The sequence below is a fragment of the Physcomitrium patens genome, chromosome 1 (genome assembly GCF_059467195.1).
Source record: "Physcomitrium patens ecotype Gransden chromosome 1, ASM5946719v1, whole genome shotgun sequence".
Lineage (NCBI taxonomy): Eukaryota > Viridiplantae > Streptophyta > Bryopsida > Funariales > Funariaceae > Physcomitrium > Physcomitrium patens.
In genome coordinates this window covers 9,285,153-9,307,315 of record NC_143410.1, presented here as the reverse complement: position 1 = coordinate 9,307,315, position 22,163 = coordinate 9,285,153, and the positions used below count along the sequence as shown (strand labels likewise).

At 52.2% G+C, this 22,163-nt stretch overlaps 1 protein-coding gene across 5 annotated transcripts; it reads right to left on the bottom strand.

The window, feature by feature from the left end:
* Positions 1–521: 521 nt before the first annotated feature.
* LOC112282046 (uncharacterized) lies at positions 522–9,801 on the bottom strand. Of its 5 annotated transcripts, none has more exons than XM_073533260.2 (13): positions 8,379–9,801; positions 7,607–8,086; positions 6,991–7,292; positions 6,369–6,774; positions 5,970–6,256; positions 5,195–5,479; positions 4,684–4,962; positions 4,179–4,340; positions 3,809–4,030; positions 2,924–3,667; positions 2,314–2,529; positions 1,887–2,147; positions 522–1,680 (listed from the first exon to the last, which is right to left on the bottom strand). In XM_073533260.2, the coding sequence occupies exons 1-13, from the start codon at positions 9,799–9,801 to the stop codon at positions 1,324–1,326; spliced, it is 5,424 nt and encodes a 1,807-aa protein (XP_073389361.1). In that variant the 3' UTR covers positions 522–1,323. The 5 variants fall into 5 exon arrangements, with proteins under 5 accessions (XP_073389361.1, XP_073389366.1, XP_073389353.1 ...); XM_073533265.2 differs by having other exon boundaries at positions 6,531–6,774; XM_073533252.2 differs by having other exon boundaries at positions 6,991–7,309; positions 7,607–8,081.
* Between the last annotated feature and the right edge of the window lie 12,362 nt (positions 9,802–22,163).

The following is a 22,163-nucleotide window of genomic DNA, read 5'->3' as shown; positions in this document are numbered from 1 at the left end:
TGTGGCATATAAAAACACAACAAACTTGATACTACAACCATAAAAATGAACAATTGCTTTTGTTTTCATTAAAAGAAGTGGTTACGACAATAAAAACAGCCCCTAAACCGTTATAAAAAGCTCCGAAATGACGGTCAGACACCAAAGTAGTCATTATGTACAAAACACGGGGCTTCAGTGATGATTCAACATGTTCATATTAGACCACACGTTTTACTTTCTGATACAATCTAGCTTATTTGCTACTGTTTTCCTTCTTGACAAACCTCTATCCATATAACCACATTTTTGTTTACAAGTGTACTTTCAAAAACGTTACCCATTTACTACGTGTCAAGTTTTTTTTTATGAGATATTACAACTATCATACATGTAAATACAGGTCGACACCTTCCATCACCTCCTTGTCACATAATATTTCTTTGGAACCACTCCAAGTCCAAAATCCGTACCAACAACCCGCTGAGCACAATAATCAAAACCCCATTCATTCACAAACAAAACACTTGCTATGCACCCAATAAGACCAACGAAAACATGGCATTCCTTCACATGCTGCGTTGTAGTAATTCAAAAAATTAACTTCATCAACCCTCTCTACCGCAACCCAGACACCACAGCCAGACCTGCATATTTTCAACCTGCATCTCAAATACCATGCACCACGCTTCCGCTTCTCTCCAAGAAGATTCCCTACCATCACTTCTCCAATCCGATTCACATTCGTTCCAGCCTTCATTCAGCTCATTCATCCCATTCATTTGCCAACAACTTCCAAACTGACCAGATCGAAATCGTAGTTGTACTCCATCGCATTCATCCACCCCAAATTGTCACACATCCTCACCTCCGTAGAAGCTGGACACCCGTTAATCAGCTGCTACGCATTACAAACCGCTTTGTTGAACTGATGCATGCCTCAAGGTGCACATCCACCTCGCGTGCCACGACTCCCATGAAATCATATCATCTCATTCACTTCGTCACGACACGCTCAGACACTCATCACAACCCACACATGCCCACGCGGCTTCGAAGGCAGTCCTGTTCAACCCACCACAAAACCTCTCCACCGGTGGCTCCTTGCCCTGTTCTGCCATACTAGCATCTCTCCGACCTCTCACCTCTGAGCTCCAACTCAACAAACACTCACCCCAGCGGCCCAACCACCGACACCAGACGTCTGGAGGCAGTGACCCGATGACACCCACTCTTCAAGGAGTAAAACCATCGCACAAATCATTCCGCCTCTAACATTCATCCAATCATAGTAACAACAGGTGCACTTGCACCGCTGGAGTGCCACCCAACCATTCTCACATCTTAACTCCCAGCGTACCACTGACCCACGCTGCCGTTCATGTGCCCGTTTCCGTGCACGCCCATCCCACTCGCCATCACGGAAGGCATCCCCACCGCAATCGACGCTGGACTCGCATATATCCCCAAACCCGGACCAAGTGGAGACTGGTTCGTCATGGCTGCCATATTCGCCATAAGCTCCCCACCCCCTGCCCCTCTTTGCTGCTGCAGCAACCGCACCGCCCTCAGCCCTTCGTCGTGAATGCGAGCCAGCGTTTCCAGCTCGCCCAGCGACAGTGCTTCCAGACCGGCTCCATACAGCGGGGCATGTCTCGACATCTCCTCCTGCAGAGACGCTTCCAGCGTTTGGATGTAATCCTGCACGCGCCGACGCACCGTCTCCCCCACCATCAGCTCCACCTCACAAAACCATTCCATCCCTCCCACTGATTCCGCAGATCAAGACACTCCCTACCCACCCCCCCCCCCCCCCCCCCCCTCCCACATGCGCCGCCTCCCCAACCGAGCCATGCTGCGACTCATCCCTTCCCCCCTTCCACACAAACCCACCTTCCACCACGTACCTGACAAGCATGCAGCTTCGACTCCATCCCGTCGATGTACGCTTCGCACCGCATCACCTGCTCCTCTTTCTCTCTCAGTCCTCCCTCCGTTTGCCCCACCGTTTGAGTCAGCCGCCGCACCTCGTCTTCCAGCGACTGCCGAAACTCTTCTCGAGTTACCGACTCCGTCGCATACCGCTTGATGTCCTCGTCGAATCGCTTCCTCGCAGACTCCGCGCCTTTCAACCTCTCAGCCAACGCATTCTTCTCCTTCATCACTCTCTGCAAGTCTCATCCACTCTCAGTCCATCTCACACTCCCTCACACTCTCGTTCACGCATCCATGCCCGCCACAATGTGGACAAGCTGCCTACAAACGCAACCCATAACACCACATGTCCAAATCCACACCCATCCCTTTATCTTCATCCTGCCCTTCAATGCCTACCTTCAGCTCATCTCGTTTTCGCGACTTCAGCTGCGCAATCTGACCCTCCGTGTCTCTGAGCCAATCCTGTACTCCCTTCTTCTCGATCACCAGCTTTCCAATCTCCTCCTCCCGCTCAGACCGAACCCACTCCAGCTGATTCTCGACTTCCCGAATCCGCTCCGCCATGTCTTTCTTCTCACGCCCCATTCTGTCCAGCTCTGCTCTCATTTCCGCCTGTCGACACATCCACCCACTCATTAAGACCAACCCATCCCGACCAAACCCACACCTCCCCCCACGCTCCCAGCACACCTCCCGGTCCCAACTCACCACCCCTGCGTCATACCCACAGGCATCCGACCCTGCCTCCACAACAGCCACCACAACCGCACGCGAGTTCTGGGACCGCAGATCATTCTCTTTCCATCTATGCCACTTCCAACAAGGAAACACACAATCCTCCTGCCAATGCAAACCCACCAACTACACTACACCATCACCCTAGCCGCCCGAAACTCCCAGCCCACGCTCTTGAACTGACCACCCGACTCATTGTTCTACCACTCCTCCACCCCACTCCGTCTTACGTCTTCGCATTTCCAACAACCCACCACCGAAGCCCAATTACCTTCAACCGCCCTTGCGCTACGTCCGCATCCTCAAGCCTTTGTGACAGCACGCTCTTCTCTCGCGACACCCGACCCAATTCCACTTGCCGCTCGTTTCTCGCCCGCAACGTCTCCTCTTCCCGAGCTCGTACCTGCTGCCACAACGCGTTCCGCTCCCCGTTCGCCGCCTCAACCGCCTTGCAGACCATGCCCAACACCGGACCTGCCGCCCCTTCCTCCTCCCGCACCAAAAATGACAATATGTCCGTTCCCAACTCCACCTTGTGCAGACCGCTGCTGCTACTAGTCGCTCGCTCCACAAGCCCCCTCAGCATACGCTCGTGATACCCCTCGTCTCCGTAAACCTTGAACATCACGGCGTACATCGTCGACACGAACTCCCGAACTCTCACATCGCCAGACAGGGCCAGAGATTTCGCCAGCTCAAGAACTGCTGCAAAGTCGCCATCTTCTTCCCCACGAGGCAGCTGCTCTACTCCTCCGCCAGGAGTGCCAGGCATCAATGAATCCTCAGCGTGGGATGCCGCTGCGCTGCCACCCACACGACCCCCCACAATCACCCGTTGAGAACGCCGCCTCTCCAGCACCATCACTACTGATTGCTCCCCAAAAGCTCCCCGAGCAAGCGCTCGCTCGAAAACGCGCTGGGCCTCCACTCTCAACGTCGGCACCGTCAACATTTCCACCAGAAAGTCCACGTCTGCAACCCTCCAACAACATGCTGCTACCTTCTCGGCCGCTGCCTGCAAACAAGATTCCCTCCACCCCCACACACTTCAGTAACCCGAAATCGCCAACACTCTCAACCACATCCACGCCACCCACGCCCTCCATCAATGCGACACGACAGTTCAAATCAACACCATCAAGGGAAACCAAAACACCTGGAGCTGGGATGCTCCGGCACCATCTCGGTTGTCTCTGAACACTGTGTTCATTCCCGCACTTGTCATCTCCATTTCGCTCTGATCGCAATCACCATCGATGTCCCGCAGTAGTGCCTCCGCCACGTCTAGGTTGCTGCTCGCACTGCTCCGCACCACATCCAGCACCCGCGGAGAGACGGTCGGGCCCAGCTCTTTCAAGCTTCTCCGCACTGCCGCAACCTGATCACACCCCAGGTATGTAACTTCAAACCACCAAAACACAACCACCCACTCCGACCGCTCCTGTCGGATCCTCAAGGACTCCTCACCAACAACAAATAACCACACCACGGGAGACCCTCGCTGTGCACGTGACCGGGGTACGTACCGCTCGTCCCAACTGTTGGCTCTTGCTAGCAGCTTTCAACACCAATCTCGTCACTACTGCCAATGGTTCGTCCACTAAGTCCGGCAGAACATCTAGGCCTTGTTGGAGCACCTGCTCCCATATGTCACTGTTCACCTCCAATTCACCCAATGCTCCCAACATCTGCCACAACACCCACCCACACACCCTTACTTCACGCTGTACCACCACCCGCGCTCACCCTACGCCCCTCTCTCCCGCACCTTCCCATGCCATTTGCTCCACCCCTCACGCACGCTCGTCCCACCACTTCACAACACCCTCAACACGATCCTGCAGTCCACACCAGTCCCATTCCCATGCACCGTTTCGTCCCTCCTTAACTTGCCCACCACTTCCCTAACCCCGCTCTAAGCCCCCGCCCACTTCCACACCCCGCTGCCTGCGTGGAGGCTCCACACACAAGACCAAGTCCGGAAACAAACGACCCCACAACGAGCACAAACATCCCACCGACCACACCAACCTGTGATCGTAAGCCAGCATCTGCATCCGCTCGCTGAAGCCGTTCCAGCAAAGAGCACGCAACCGAAGAATGCTCCGACAAATCCACAAGTTTTGGCACCAGACCTATCACATCTGCCCGTAAATGCTTCGGAGCCTTCTCCAGCACCACCGTAATCTTCTGCGCTGACTGTGGCCTCCGCCGGGGCTCGGGACCACCCTGGGCTACTGCTCCTTCCACAGCTCTCAATGAATTCACTATCAGCCCCAAAAGCTCGTCGGATTGCTCGGGCCATTTCGCCTGCACACGCCGCCCATCACATCCACACTCAGACATCATCCCGTACATCGTCTTCCAACCCAACTCAACCATGGTCACAACAACTACGCATTCAACGGTCCTCACCCACGTCAACTGTGAAAACTCCTCCACAAACCTAACACGCACCCGCAAACCTCGCTGCAACCAAAACCACACCCTCCTGCTCCGACTCGATCACGCTCAACGCGGCAACTGCCCTTCTCCAAACTACCTTGAGCCCATGGTTCGAGACATTATCTCTCTTAGAATCCGGAACAGTACACTCCTGCCTCGCTGCAGCCTCGGAGTGCACGGACGACACAGGAAGAGCAGCAGCCCTGCCCACTGGCAAATCTACGGCCAACGAGTCGCTGCTTTGCACGGCCTGTGCTCCTGAACATCCATCGCCTTCTACCTCTAGTCGCTGCTCGATTAAGCTTAGTCCACTATCCCGGCATTCTGCGCCTGAACCGCCATTTCGCCACTCCGCTCCACCTGCGGCCACCAATTTGGAACCCTGCCAGTTCAATCACCCACGCTAATCACTATCCAAATCATCCATTCCAAGCCGTCGTTCATATCAGCCTACAACCCCCACACTGCATCACCACACACAACACGCATCTGCTGCGGGGACCATTCCCAACCAAATCGACTCCATCGCTCCTCTTACTTGCCCAACTCTCCTGTTTCCGCCTACTCGTCACCAGCCCCAAGCCCAACATCCCCATCAGCATGCACCAATGCAGCTACTCCATGCCTTCCGCTCAGGACCCTCCTCAATTGAACAGCACGAAAACCACCACACCTCCACTCAATACTGCTTCATCTCCATCACTCCTCTCCAAACCTGCCTCCCATGCCCACCTCAGTCGTCGAGTGCGATTGCCTCTCCATTCTCTATCGCTGAACCTTACGTGACTACCGCCCGCCAATTTCACCCTCTCGCCCACTCCCAGGCCCTCCCCAACTCTCCACTCACCATGCGCCCACAACACCCCACTTACATTGTTGGCCTCCACAGCTCCGCCTCGTTTGCTCTCCGCGGGTGCATCGTTCCCCTTCTTCCCTTCCGATGGCTGACAGCACTCCACCATTATGTCCAATAGCAGATCTATGATAGCTTGTTGCAACACTTTCACTCCCATCAACAGATTCATCAGACTCGGAGAAGATGCCTCCCCTCTCCCCGCTGCGCTCTTGCCTCCCCCTCCTCCCGCACTTGTAGTCGAACTCTTGGTTGGCAAAAGCAACCGCTTCACCCTCCATGGATCATCCAAGTACACTCTCAACCCTACAATCCGCATCCCACAACCCCCGGAACTCAGCCAATGCGCCACAAACACCGCATCGCACTTCCAAAACCAACTCCTCTCATAACATCTCCCGCACCACGACGACCTCACCCTGCAACTTCTCTCGCCATGACCAAGCTCGCCCGAGAACATCCGCATCCTCGCATTCATCAACGTCGCCGGCCCGCACCACTACGGGATGCCAACGCAAACCGGCTCTGCCAAAGAAACTCACGCCACAACCGAACCACTCGCCCTTCTCCCTCAATGTACCTGTTAGGAAGGCTGCCACGGCTCCCGCATCCATCACCAGTTTCTCCCGCAGCGTCATCTGAAGCTGCGATGGATCCAACAAAAGCGGTGGGTTGTCCCCGTAGCTCAGGTGGAAGCCCGCGCGTGCCAGCAGGCTTCGAAACATATCTTCTTCGTCGCCGCTCATGCCTTCACTGTCGTCCGAGTCCAGTAGTTCCTCTGGATCCGTCGATACCGCATCTTGTTCGTCGTCAGATACCAGCACCTGCAACCCAACCAAACACCACATCTTCATCATCATCATCATCCAACATGCCCACACCACACAACCTCCAACGACGCCACCCCCACCTAACACTGCCAAATCACCTCGCCTCCTCGACCCTGTCTCTACCATGGGTACCACATCCCTCCAACCTGCTCTCTCACAACCGCTGCAAACCATCAGTCCGACGTATTAACACCTCCGTGGAGCTCTCACCTCCAGGTCAGAAAACTCAAACCATGGGCAGCAGTCCAGTATCTCACACACAAACACGACCGTGTCTCGGGCCACAAACCCGGCATCCGCCTCCACCATGTCCGAAACCTTCATGAACTGCAGCACCGAGTTGTTCCACGTCTTCGTCAAGATCGAAGACCCCTTCCACACCGTCCGATCCGCATGCTTCTGGTTCACCACTGCCATGCGATACTTCACCCAAAAATTTCGGTCCGGATCCGATCCCGTCGACTGGTCACTCTCCAGATATATGCACAGCGTATCAAACGACTCGTACACACCTGCAACACAACCACCACTATGGACCAAATCAGGACCACCCCACACAACCAACCACCGTTGCGTCACGACAACCGGACCATCCGAACACTCCCGACACTCTCTCACTGGACCCACGTGTGGACTACCACGTGGGCCCATCTATGCTTCTTGCCCAAGCCCTCATCCTGTCTCATCACTCGACATCCTAACCCCGTCCCAACCATGGAACAACATCAACCACAATCCAACTCGTCCTTCTGCAGCGTCATGCAGGTGAGCCGACTGCAGTGCGCCCGTCCACAGAGCTGATTTTACCAGCCGTTTAGCAGCTCACCTATGCGTAACTCGCATCCTCCAGCCTGAAAGAACTTGCTGAATATCTTCCGACTCTCCATGATTTCCTTGAAAGCCAGAAAGTTCTCCACGCGCCACGTAAAACTCCCGCGGTTCACAATTCTGCCCGTGTCGGACCCTCCCCCTGCATCTGCTGCCTCGCCCTCGCACTCGGGCAGCTCCAGCATTGACGACGTCTCCTTCAGGATCAACACCTCCGTGGAGAAAACGACGGTGTCCTGCACGAGAAATCCAGAGTCTTGATCGAACAGGCTGGTAAGAGTCACGAATTCCCGCCACCCCCAATCCTTCGCCGCCTTCGAATATCGATTCTGGGATTCCTTCGTTACCGATCTCTCCTCCGTCCGTTGGTTCACCACCGATAAACGATGACTCACAAAGTAGCTCCAATCCGCGGAAGCGTTGCGAGGATCCGTAACCTCCAGAAACATCGACAGGTGGCACGGGGGCTGTGACTGTCCTGTCAATACAGCACCAACCAAAGCCACGGTCACAAACACGACATTCCATTCACGCCGCACTCCACCTGCTGACCATGCGAACCAACTTGTCCCACGAGTACAACACACTCAATCCACAACGCCTCGCCATTCCGACACGCCTATGACTCTGCCACGACCCAGATGCACCAGCATTCCGCGCACGACCACCTCTCACCCATCCCACCCACACGAGCAGCCCACATTCAAAGTGCACACCAACGTCCGAAAGCGGCCCTGCATTGCGAGTGCCACAGCGGCCAAAGAATGTACCTCGCGGATACACGATGAGTCGGCAGTCCCGGTTGCCGACTTGAAACCTCCGACTCTTGATGCACAGCCCCGTGATTTTCCGCTTCTTCAGAAGCTCCTTCAACCGAGTGAAGTTCTCGATTCGCCACATGAACTTCCCCTGATACCCATCGCTCTTCTTTACATTGCCCCTGCCCGCCAACGGCCCTACATTCTTCGAAAACGTGCTCGACTCTTTGATCATGTGAAACGAAGCACTGAACACGGCTGTGTCTTCTACCAAGTACCCCATCTCCGGAGCCACAAAATCCGCCATCTTCATGTAATCGTTCCATCCCAAGCTGGTGTTGTCGCCGCTTTTGTTGTCCGCAGCAAATCGCCCGTACGAGTCCCGGTGCATGTGGTTCATCCCGGCCCGCTGATTCAGCATCGACATCCGAAACAGACACCAGAAGCTACGCTCCGGGACGCTCGACTTCTCGGTGTCCTTGCTCTCCATGCACATGGACAAATAATCTGCACCGCTCACCGACGACTGATACACGCTCAATCTCAAACTGCAATCGCCGGCGGGGAACACGGGACTCATGATCTTCTGCGTCTTGATCTTCTCCTTGAACAGCGACAGATTGTGCACTTTCCACGTGAATTTCCCGCTCAGCACTTCCGGGACGAGCCCCCCGCTGGCAGGCACCTCATTCTCCCTCGAAAACGACACTGACTCATGCACAACCAGAATCTCGGCCGTTATCAGTACCGCCTCGTTCACCACGAACCCGCCCTTCCCGTCCAGCACCGTCGACGATGGCGTGAAATCACACCAACCGTGAGACTTCTTTTTCCCAGAAAACCGATGCCACGAGTTCCTCTGAACGGATTTCGTCTCATCCTTCTGATTCACTACGCACAACCTGTAGCTCGCGAAGCAATCCCACTTCGAAGACGACGATCCCCGCGGATCCGTCACCTGCAGATATATGCTCAAGTACCCTGGCAGTGCCTGCGAATCGCCCCGAGGATATACCAGCAATCGGCAGTCGTACCCGCCTACCTCAAAGTAACGGCTCCACAGCGCCCGCGCCTTCATCTTCGCAAACTGGCTGATCGTCCACTTACACACGGCTGCGTGCTCCCCGCGCTTCTCCACAATAACCGACTCCTGCCCACCCTCCCGCGGTTCGTCCACATTCTCCTCGCCCCTCGCCACTCCGTTCTTCTCACCCCGTGCCGCCACCACCACACTCTCTATCGCGCTTCCGCTTCCCGATGCTCCCGTGACCACCGCTGTCATTGTTCCCGCACCCGTCCCCGTCGAAACAGACGAGGCACCAACCTCGGAGCCTGCACGGGCACCTCCTGCTCCAGCTCCTGCCCCTGTCCCCCTGGTGTTCTCGACGGAATTCCACACTGCTGTCGTCGTCACCGTCGTCGTCTCCTGCACCATCCCCTCTCCTCTTCACCATCGCCTCATCCTTCTCGTCTCCATCTCATCACTCCCTCCCTGCAGCCCATCAACCCCTAACCCTAACGCTTCAACCCTAACCCCTCTCATCAACACCCGCTTGCTTTGCTCTGTTTTCTACGCCCCATATCCAGGTCTGCTCCCTGCTTCCCCTTCGCAATCTCGATTCGCCATCGCATCCTGGACACCGGTCCCTGGCCGAATTATCATTGTGCATGCGCGCGCTCTCAGACTGACCCTCTGAATTCGTTTCGCATGGTCGCAATCCACCTGAGAAGCAAGCGTCAATGCCTGGGATGTGAGGAGCGGTCTGGGGGAATACGGTGAGGTGGTGACTCCCGACGGCATGTACAAAGGTTCGAAACCACAAACAAGCTTTAACAGACAGACAGGCGAGTGAGAGAGTGAGAAGCGAGTAAGAAAGTAAGAGAGTGAGAGAGCGAGAGAGCAAGCAAGAGAGCGAGTGAGAGAGCGAGAGAGCGAACAAGTGAGAGAGCTAGAGAGCAAGAGAGCGAACAAGTGAGAGAGATAGAGAGCGAACGAGTGAGAGAGCTAGAGAGCGAACGAGTGAGAGAGCTAGAGAGCGATCGAGTGAGAGAGCTAGAGAGCGAACGAGTGAGAGAGCTAGAGAGCTAGAGAGCGAACGAGTGAGAGAGCGAGAGAGCGAACGAGCGAGAGAGCTAGAGAGCGAACGAGTGAGAGAGCGAGAGAGCGAACGAGCGAGAGAGCTAGAGAGCGAACGAGCGAGAGAGCTAGAGAGCGAACGAGCGAGAGAGCGAACGAGCGAGAGAGCTAGAGAGCGAATGAGTGATAGAGCGAGAGAGCGAACGAGTGAGAGAGCGAGAGAGCGAATGAGTGATAGAGCGAGAGAGCAAATGAGTGATAGAGCGAGAGAGCGAACGAGCGAGAGAGCGAGAGAGTGAACGAGTGAGAGAGCGAACGAGCGAGAAAGCGAAAGAGCGAACGAGCGAGAGAGCGAGAGAGCGAACGAGTGAGAGAGCGAACGAGCGAGAGAGCGAGAGAGCGAACGAGTGACAGAGCGAACGAGCGAGAGAGCGAGAGAGCGAACGAGTGAGAGAGCGAGAGAGCGAACGAGCGAGAGAGCGAGAGAGCGAGAGAGTGAGAGAGCGAGAGTGCGAACGAGTGAGAGAGCGAGAGAGCGAACGAGTGAGAGAGCGAGAGAGCGAACGAGTGACAGAGCGAGAGAGCGAACGAGTGAGAGAGCGAGAGAGCGAATGAGTGATAGAGCGAGAGAGCAAATGAGTGATAGAGCGAGAGAGCGAACGAGCGAGAGAGCAAGAGAGCGAGAGAGCGAACGAGTGAGAGAGCGAACGAGTGAGAGGGCGAGAGAGCGAGAGAGCGAGAGAGCGAACGAGTGAGAGAGCGAGAGAGCGAATGTTGAGAGAGCGAGAGAGCGAACGAGTGAGAGAGCGAACGAGTGAGAGAGCGAACGAGTGAGAGAGCGAGAGAGCGAACGAGTGAGAGAGCGAGAGAGCGAACGAGTGAGACAGCGAGAGAGCGAACGAGTGAGACAGCGAGAGAGCGAACGAGTGAGAGAGCGAGAGAGCGAATGAATGATAGAGCGAGAGAGCAAATGAGTGATAGAGCGAGAGAGCGAACGAGCGAGAGAGCGAGAGAGTGAGAGAGCGAGAGAGCGAGAGAGCGAGAGAGGGAACGAGTGAGAGAGCGAACGAGTGAGAGAGGGAGAATGCGAACGTTGAGAGAGCGAGAGAGCGAACGAGTGAGAGAGCGAGAGAGCGAACGTTGAGAGAGCGTGAGAGCGAACGAGTGAGAGAGCGAGAGAGCGAACGTTGAGAGACCGAGAGAGCGAACGAGTGAGAGAGCGAGAGAGCGAACGTTGAGAGACCGAGAGAGCGAACAAGTGAGAGAGCGAGAGAGCGAACGAGTGAGAGAGCGAGGGAGCGAACGAGTGAGAGAGCGAGAGAGCGAACGAGCGAGAGAGCGAACGAGTGAGAGAGCGAGAGAGCGAACGAGTGAGAGAGCGAGAGAGCGAACGAGTGAGAGAGCGAGAGAGCGAACGAGAGAGAGAATGAAAGAGCGAGAGAGCGAACGAGTGAGAGAGGGAGAGAGCGAGAGAGCGAACGAGCGAGAGAGCGAACGAGTGAGAGAGTGAGAGAGCGAACGAGTGAGAGAGGGAGAGAGCGAACGAGTGAGAGAGCGAGAAAGCGAACGAGTGAGAGAGCGAGAGAGCGAACGAGTGAGAGAGCGAGAGAGCGAACGAGTGAGAGAGCGAGAGAGCGAACGAGGGAGAGAGCGAGAGAGCGAGAGAGCGAACGAGTGAGAGAGCGAACGAGGGAGAGAGCGAGAGAGCGAGAGAGCGAACGAGTGAGAGAGCGAACGAGGGAGAGAGCGAGAGAGCGAGAGAGCGAACGAGTGAGAGAGCGAGAGAGAGAACGAGTGAGAGAGCGAGAGAGCGAACGAGTGAGAGAGCGAGAGAGCGAACGAGTGAGAGAGCGAGAAAGCGAACGAGTGAGAGAGCGAGAGAGCGAACGAGTGAGAGAGCGAGAGAGCGAACGAGTGAGAGAGCGAGAGAGCGAACGAGTGAGAGAGCGAGAGAGCGAACGAGTGAGAGAGCGAGAGAGCGAACGAGTGAGAGAGCGAGAGAGCGAACGAGTGAGAGAGCCAGAGAGCGAACGAGTGAGAGAGCGAGAGAAAAACGAGTGACAGAGCGAGAGAGCGAACGAGTGAGAGAGCGAGAGAGCGAACGAGTGAGAGAGCGAGAGAGCGAACGAGTGAGAGAGCAAGAGAGCAAACGAGTGAGAGAGCGAACGAGCGAACGAGTGAGAGAGCGAGAGAGCGAACGAGTGAGAGAGCGAGAGAGCGAACGAGTGAGAGAGCGAGAGAGCGAACGAGTGAGAGAGCGAACGAGGGAGAGAGCGAGAGAGCGAACGAGTGAGAGAGCGAGAGAGCGAGAGAGCGAACGAGTGAGAGAGCGAGAGAGCGAACGTTGAGAGAGCGAGAGAGCGAACGAGTGAGAGAGCGAGAGAGCGAACGAGTGAGAGAGCGAACAAGCAAACGAGCGAACGAGCGAACGAGTGAGAGAGGGAACGAGTGAGAGATCGAGAGAGCGAACGAGTGAGAGAGCGAGAGAGCGAACGTTGAGAGAGCGGGAGAGCGAACGAGTGAGAGATCGAGAGAGCGAACGTTGAGAGACCGAGAGAGCGAAAGAGTGAGCGAGCGAGAGAGCGAACGAGTGAGAGAGTGAGAGAGCGAGAGAGCGAGAGAGCGAGAGAGCGAACGAGCGAGAGAGCGAACGAGCGAGAGAGCGAGAGAGTGAGAGAGCGAACGAGCTAGAGAGCGAGAGAGCGAATGAGTGCGAGAGCGAGAGAGCAAGAGAGCGAGAGAGTGAGAGAGCGAGAGGGCGAGAGAGTGAGAGAGAGAGAGCGAGAGAGCGAGAGAGTGAGAGAGCGAGAGAGCGAGAGAGTGAGAGAGCGAGAGAGCGAGAGAGCGAGAGCGCGAACGAGTGAGAGAGCGAGAGAGCGAGAGAGCGAACGAGTGAGAGAGCGAGAGAGCGAACGAGTGAGAGAGCGAGAGAGCGAACGAGTGAGAGAGCGAACAAGCAAACGAGCGAACGAGCGAACGAGTGAGAGAGGGAACGAGTGAGAGATCGAGAGAGCGAACGAGTGAGAGAGCGAGAGAGCGAACGTTGAGAGAGCGGGAGAGCGAACGAGTGAGAGATCGAGAGAGCGAACGTTGAGAGACCGAGAGAGCGAAAGAGTGAGCGAGCGAGAGAGCGAACGAGTGAGAGAGTGAGAGAGCGAGAGAGCGAGAGAGCGAGAGAGCGAACGAGCGAGAGAGCGAACGAGCGAGAGAGCGAGAGAGTGAGAGAGCGAACGAGCTAGAGAGCGAGAGAGCGAATGAGTGCGAGAGCGAGAGAGCAAGAGAGCGAGAGAGTGAGAGAGCGAGAGGGCGAGAGAGTGAGAGAGAGAGAGCGAGAGAGCGAGAGAGTGAGAGAGCGAGAGAGCGAGAGAGTGAGAGAGCGAGAGAGCGAGAGAGCGAGAGCGCGAACGAGTGAGAGAGCGAGAGAGCGAGAGAGCGAACGAGTGAGAGAGCGAGAGAGCGAACGAGTGAGAGAGCGAGAGAGCGAACGAGTGAGAGAGCGAGAGAGCGAGAGAGTGAGAGAGCGAACAAGCTAGAGAGCGAGAGAGCGAACGAGTGAGAGAGCGAGAGAGCGAGAGAGTGAGAGAGCGAAAGAGTGAGCGAGCGAGAGAGCGAACGAGTGAGAGAGTGAGAGAGCGAGAGAGCGAGAGAGCGAGAGAGCGAACGAGCGAGAGAGCGAACGAGCGAGAGAGCGAGAGAGTGAGAGAGCGAACGAGCTAGAGAGCGAGAGAGCGAATGAGTGCGAGAGCGAGAGAGCAAGAGAGCGAGAGAGTGAGAGAGCGAGAGGGCGAGAGAGTGAGAGAGAGAGAGCGAGAGAGCGAGAGAGTGAGAGAGCGAGAGAGCGAGAGAGGGAGAGAGCGAGAGAGCGAGAGAGCGAGAGAGCGAGAGAGCGAGAGAGCGAACGAGTGAGAGAGCGAGAGAGCGAACGAGTGAGAGAGCGAGAGAGCGAACGAGTGAGAGAGCGAGAGAGCGAACGAGTGAGAGAGCGAGAGAGCGAGAGAGCGAACGAGTGAGAGAGCGAGAGAGAGAACGAGTGAGAGAGCGACAGAGCGAGAGAGCGAACGAGTGAGAGAGCGAGAGAGCGAACGAGTGAGAGAGCAAGAGAGCGAACAAGTGAGAGAGCGAGAGAAAAACGAGTGACAGAGCGAGAGAGCGAACGAGTGAGAGAGCGAGAGAGCGAACGAGTGAGCGAGCGTGAGAGCGAACGAGTGAGAGAGCGAGAGAGCGAACGAGTGAGCGAGCGAGAGAGCGAACGAGTGACAGAGCGAGAGAGCGAACGAGTGAGAGAGCGAGAGAGCGAACGAGTGAGAGAGCGAGAGAGCGAACGAGTGAGAGAGCGAGAGAGCGAACGAGTGAGAGAGCGAGAGAGCGAACGAGTGAGAGAGCGAACAAGCAAACGAGCGAGAGAGCGAACGAGCGAACGAGTGAGAGAGCGAACGAGTGAGAGAGCGAACGAGCGAACGAGTGAGAGAGGGAACGAGTGAGAGATCGAGAGAGCGAACGAGTGAGAGAGCGAGAGAGCGAACGTTGAGAGAGCGGGAGAGCGAACGAGTGAGAGATCGAGAGAGCGAACGTTGAGAGACCGAGAGAGCGAAAGAGTGAGCGAGCGAGAGAGCGAACGAGTGAGAGAGTGAGAGAGCGAGAGAGCGAGAGAGCGAGAGAGCGAACGAGCGAGAGAGCGAACGAGCGAGAGAGCGAGAGAGTGAGAGAGCGAACGAGCTAGAGAGCGAGAGAGCGAATGAGTGCGAGAGCGAGAGAGCAAGAGAGCGAGAGAGTGAAAGAGCGAGAAGGCGAGAGAGTGAGAGAGAGAGAGCGAGAGAGCGAGAGAGTGAGAGAGCGAGAGAGCGAGAGAGTGAGAGAGCGAGAGAGCGAGAGAGCGAGAGCGCGAACGAGTGAGAGAGCGAGAGAGCGAGAGAGCGAACGAGTGAGAGAGCGAGAGAGCGAACGAGTGAGAGAGCGAGAGAGCGAGAGAGTGAGAGAGCGAACGAGCTAGAGAGCGAGAGAGCGAATGAGTGCGAGAGCGAGAGAGCAAGAGAGCGAGAGAGTTAGAGAGCGAGAGGGCGAGAGAGTGAGAGAGAGAGAGCGAGAGAGCGAGAGAGTGAGAGAGCGAGAGAGCGAGAGAGTGAGAGAGCGTGAGAACGAGAGAGCGAGAGAGCGAGAGAGCGAGAGAGCGAACGAGTGAGAGAGCGAGAGAGCGAACGAGTGAGAGAGCGAGAGAGCGAACGAGTGACAGAGCGAGAGAGCGAACGAGTGAGAGAGCGAGAGAGCGAACGAGTGAGAGAGCGAGAGAGCGAACGAGTGAAAGAGCGAGAGAGCGAACGAGTGAGAGAGCGAGGGAGCGAACGAGTGAGAGAGCGAGAGAGCGAACGAGTGAGAGAGCAAAAGAGCAAACGAGCGAGAGAGCGAACGAGCGAACGAGTGAGAGAGCGAGAGAGCGAACGAGTGAGAGAGCGAGAGAGCGAGAGAGTGAGAGAGCGAACGAGCTAGAGAGCGAGAGAGCGAATGAGTGCGAGAGCGAGAGAGCAAGAGAGCGAGAGAGTGAGAGAGCGAGAGGGCGAGAGAGTGAGAGAGAGAGAGCGAGAGAGCGAGAGAGTGAGAGAGCGAGAGAGCGAGAGAGTGAGAGAGCGAGAGAGCGAGAGAGCGAGAGAGCGAACGAGTGAGAGAGCGAGAGAGCGAACGAGTGAGAGAGCGAGAGAGCGAACGAGTGAGAGAGCGAGAGAGCGAACGAGTGAGAGAGCGAGAGAGCGAACGAGTGAGACAGCGAGAGAGCGAACGAGTGAGAGAGCGAGAGAGCGAACGAGTGAGAGAGCAAGAGAGCAAACGAGCGAGAGAGCGAACGAGCGAACGAGTGAGAGAGCGAGAGAGCGAACGAGTGAGAGAGCGAGAGAGCGAGAGAGTGAGAGAGCGAACGAGCTAGAGAGCGAGAGAGCGAATGAGTGCGAGAGCGAGAGAGCAAGAGAGCGAGAGAGTGAGAGAGCGAGAGGGCGAGAGAGTGAGAGAGAGAGAGCGAGAGAGTGAGAGAGCGAGAGAGCGAGAGAGTGAGAGAGTGAGAGAGCGAGAGAGCGAACGAGTGAGAGAGCGAGAGAGCGAACGAGTGAGAGAGCGAGGGTGCGAACGAGTGAGAGAGCGAGAGAGCGAACGAGTGAGAGAGCAAGAGAGCAAACGAGCGAGAGAGCGAACGAGCGAACGAGTGAGAGAGCGAGAGAGCAAACGAGCGAGAGAGCGAACGAGCGAACGAGTGAGAGAGCGAGAGAGCAAACGAGCGAGAGATGGAGAGAGCGAACGAGTGAGAGAGCGAACGAGTGAGAGAGCAAGAGAGCGAACGAGTGAGAGAGCTAGAGAGCGAGAGAGCGAACGAGTGAGAGAGCTAGAGAGCGAGAGAGCGAACGAGTCAGAGAGCTAGAGAGCAAGAGAGCGAACGAGTGAGAGCGCGAGAGCGAATGATTGATAGAGCGAGAGAGCGAACGAGTGAGAGAGCGAGAGAGCGAACGAGTGAGAGAGCGAGAGAGCGAACGAGTGAGAGAGCGAGAGAGCGAACGAGTGAGAGAGCAAGAGAGCGAACGAGTGAGAGAGCAAGAGAGCGAACGAGTGAGAGAGCGAGAGAAAAACGAGTGACAGAGCGAGAGAGCGAACGAGTGAGAGAGCGAGAGAGCGAACGAGTGAGAGAGCGAGAGAGCGAACGAGTGAGAAAGCGAGAGAGCGAACGAGTGAGAGAGCGAACGAGCGAACGAGTGAGAGAGCGAGAGAGCAAATGAGTGATAGAGCGAGAGAGCGAACGAGCGAGAGAGCGAGAGAGTGAGAGAGCGAGAGAGCGAGAGAGCGAGAGAGGGAACGAGTGAGAGAGCGAACGAGTGAGAGAGGGAGAATGCGAACGTTGAGAGAGCGAGAGAGCGAACGAGTGAGAGAGCGAGAGAGCGAACGTTGAGAGAGCGAGAGAGCGAACGAGTGAGAGAGCGAGAGAGCGAACGAGTGAGAGAGCGAGAGAGCGAACGAGTGAGAGAGCGAGAGAGCGAACGAGTGAGAGAGCGAGAGAGCGAACGAGTGAGAGAGCGAGAGAGCGAACGAGTGAGAGAGCGAGAGAGCGAGAGAGCGAACGAGTGAGAGAGCGAGAGAGAGAACGAGTGAGAGAGCGAGAGAGCGAGAGAGCGAACGAGTGAGAGAGCGAGAGAGCGAACGAGTGAGAGAGCGAGAGAGCGAACGAGTGAGTGAGCGAGAGAGCGAACGAGTGAGAGAGCAAGAGAGCGAACGAGTGAGAGAGCTAGAGAGCGAGAGAGCGAACGAGTGAGAGAGCTAGAGAGCGAGAGAGCGAACGAGTGAGAGAGCTAGAGAGCAAGAGAGCGAACGAGTGAGAGCGCGAGAGCGAATGATTGATAGAGCGAGAGAGCGAACGAGTGAGAGAGCGAGAGAGCGAACGAGTGAGAGAGCGAGAGAGCGAACGAGTGACAGAGCGAGAGAGCGAACGAGTGAGAGAGCGAGAGAGCGAACGAGTGAGAGAGCAAGAGAGCAAACGAGCGAGAGAGCGAACGAGCGAATGAGTGAGAGAGCGAGAGAGCGAACGAGTGAGAGAGCGAGAGAGCGAACGAGCGAATGAGTGAGAGAGCGAGAGAGCGAACGAGCGAATGAGTGAGAGAGCGAGAGAGCGAACGAGTGAGAGAGCGAGAGAGCGAACGAGCGAATGAGTGAGAGAGCGAGAGAGCGAACGAGTGAGAGAGCGAGAGAGCGAACGAGTGAGAGAGCGAGAGTGCGAACGAGTGAGAGAGCGAGAGAGCGAACAAGGGAGAGAGCGAGAGAGCAAACGAGCGAGAGAGCGAACGAGCGAACGAGTGAGAGAGCGAACGAGCGAACGAGTGAGAGAGCTAGAGAGCGAAGGAGTGAGAGAGCTAGAGAGCGAGAGAGCGAACGAGTGAGAGAGCTAGAGAGCGAACGAGTGAGAGAGCTAGAGAGCGAACGAGTGAGAGAGCTAGAGAGCGAGAGAGCGAACGAGTGAGAGAGCTAGAGAGCAAGAGAGCGAACGAGTGAGAGAGCTAGAGAGCAAGAGAGCGAACGAGTGAGAGAGCGAGAGAGCGAATGAGTGATAGAGCGAGAGAGCGAACGAGTGAGAGAGCGAACGAGCTAGAGAGCGAGAGTGCGAACGAGTGAGAGAGCGAATGAGCAAGAGAGCGAGAGTGCGAACGAGTGAGAGAGCGAGAGAGCGAACGAGTGAGAGAGCGAGAGAGAATGAATATTAATATATTCATTCTAAATCGACTTCAATTTCTAAAATTATCTCAAAATATTAAATCTTAAGTAAAGAATGTCTTCATCGAAGTTTATAGCCTCAATCTTAACTATGCTAAATTTTTGGCACTTTAATAAGAAAATTATATCATTGATGTTTAATAGTAATAAATTTAATAATATATTATTATTAGTAATAATTTCTAATAAAAAATAAAAAATTTGAAAGATCTTATTATTAGTTGCATAAGAACACATGAAAACTTTAGAAGCCAAATTAAAAAATCAACATAATTAACGCACCAAAAATCAAGTTATTCATGAAAAGGCTTAGACTATTTTAAGCCAATTCAAGCTTGATATAATATCATTCAAGATTTTCACAAGCAACCTCAAAAATTAACTTCAATTTTTTTCTTGCCATAACAAAAGATTTTATATTCAAACTAATTTTTTAGAAGGCTTATAATAGGTTGGTATTGGTAGCCAAAAAATTCCAAATAACAGATAAGTACTATATCTTAGAAATAATATAAAATAATATTAAATAATAGATTTTGACTAAAATTCTACTTAAATTGCTTAATTTTTAGAACACTTGATATAAAAATATTATTATGATTAAAGAAGATATTTCAAACTTGTCACAATCAAATTCACCATATAAATCACTCTTACTAATATAAAAAGAATTAGACTTCTAATACGATTTGAAACATCATCTAAGCCTTTAATTTGATATCAAAAACTTTTTTAGACAAAATTTGATTCATGAAAAATCATTAAAGCTTTAATAAAATAATCTCTATGATTAAAATTTTGATTTATAAAACTAAAGACTTTTTGAAACATTTAGAAAGATGAAATAAATATATCTTCTAAAGATTACACTTTCAATAGATACAAATTTTTACTACATTCAAGTTCTATTAAGATTCTAATTTCTACTATATAGAATTGAAGTTCAACATTTATTCTCCAAATTATTAATATCAAAGTATTTAATTACATACTTCAAATATGATAGAAGCAAATTTAAATAGCTTAATTAAGTAGCAATAATTTAAAAGAACTCACCCAATAGAAAGATCTAAATAATAAGAGATAGCTTAGAAATATCTAAATCATATCAAAACCTAACCGATAGGATACAAATAATAGTATGAAACTCTAAGATATCTAATCCAAGTTAAAATCAAATATCATAAAGTTTGAACTACATCAAATTTGATTGGATATTAACAAAAAGACATAAAATCTTTTACAAATAATTAAAGTAATATAAGTATCTATAAAAACTAATAATTATATAAATGCATATGTAGACAAAATAAAATTTGAATATATTAGGTACTTAATACAAAGCAAAAGATATATATATTATTTTTATTCATAATTATTATTTATTTTAAATTAATTATAAATAAAATTTATTTTTTTAACTCACTAGTTTATTTATTTATTTATTTTTTATTTATTTTTAATCTAAGTCTATTCTTTATAAACTATCAAAGACATGAACTAAAAGGAGATGCATAAATCTAGAAAAATTGTGTTAAAAGAAACATAACAAAATGTCACGGACATACATATAATTACCTATATGAATAGATAAAAGTATGTAAAAGTAGGTTAATTGTGTAATATCTTCTAGAGAAGCTTCTTAGAAGCTTCATAGACGCTGCTTTGACTTTATAGGAGTCTATAGTTGACTTTTAGGTTAAAAACTTGGTCAACAAGTTAGCCATGTGCCACGCATGTTGGAAGCTTAAAGAACAAGCTAACTACGTGGTCCATCCATAGAAAACTTGCCTTGCAAGCAAAGGCATGTGGCCTAGAAAGTCAACATATATTGAAGGTCTTATAGAACATCGCCACGTGGCTTCTAGTTAGATAGTATATATAGAGGCAAGAGTGAAGCCCTCTTCACTCTTGTCAACTCCTTTCTTGCTTCTAGTCTAGTTTCAAGGGTCTCTAGTTTTCTTGTATTTTGGCAATAGCCATTCCAGTTTCTTTCTTAATATACATATTTCTATTTTGTCCTATTTCTTTTTGAAAAAAGTCTCACTTACTCCTTAGCTTTCATCGAGTTCTTGTCCCTGACAGATTGACAAGAGTACACTTACAATATCAGAGCTTTGTCTTTTCTTGATTAAGAGTGGATTACCCCTTTTTCTTGATAAGACATAAGCGCATTAGAAGTTGCGGATTACCCTCTTTTAAACTGATATTGTTCTTAGTATTTTCTTTGTTATCAATTCCTCTCTTCTATTTGTTTTGAGCGTTGTTAGACATCTTCTCTTTTCTAAGTGCTACTATGGCAGAGCTTGTTGAAATGAAGAGTGCAATGGCACAGATGCAAGAACAATTGAGGGAGTTAATGCTTGCGATGCATCAACTCAATTTACCACCACAAGGAGCAACAAGAATGGTAGGAAGTGAAGATATAGAGATGATTGGGGCTGCTTCAACATCTGCACCAAACCATGTCCCTTCTCCCAGAATGGAACACCCTTCGAGTGTTAGAGAACCGAGAGTTGCCTTGCCCGAGAAGTTTGATGGTACCAGATCCAAGTTTCGAGGATTCATCAATCAGGTCTAACTAGTGATTGAACTTCAATCCCAGAGCTATCCAACTCCAGGGTCACAAGTAAGATTCATTGGTACACTTCTTTCAGGTTCAGCATTGTCATGGTTTTCATCTTTTCTTGAACGACGAGATCCAATATTGGATAATCTGGAGGCTTTTTTGGCGGAGTTTCGATCCATGTTTGGAGAACATGATGCAATTCGTGTTGCAACCAACAAGATCCGTATTTTGCGACAAGGCAATCGATCAGTAACATTATATGCTTCGCAATTTCGACAACTTGCAACTGATATCAAGTGGGATGATGCCGCACTTGTGAGTCAATTTCTCTACGGATTACAATATGAGGTAAAGAAATTGATGCTTAATTTACCTGATCCTCAAACATTGAGTCAAGCAATTGACTTTGCTGTGAAGTGCGACAATCGACTTTTTGAATTTCGATCCGAGAGTCGCACAAGTGGGCCTCAACGTTACTACAATTCAATGGCAACACCGACGTCTCCTCAACACATACCTTCGAAAGTAGAGGATATGCAAATTGATGCGGTATGTTTCAAACCTCTTACTGAGCAAGAAAAGTCTCGTCGTCGACAAGAAGGATTGTGCTTATATTGTGGAGAACCTAAGCACACTGCTCAACATTGTCCAAAGAAGCGACGTAACTACAAAATGAGGAGTACGGCTATCAAAGAAGACAGTATGTCGGAAAACGAGTACGTCCAGCTACAATAGGGACCGTGCGGCTGGAATCTTGTACAACTTCTAATAAAGGTCCTATCCTCTCCTCAAAACCATCTCCTTGTTTTATAATAGATGTGCGTTTAGGACCTAATAATTACAAAGCCTCTGCCTTGGTAGATTCAGGAGCCTCATCTTGTTTTTTAGATGAAGAATTTGCTAGATGTCATAGAAT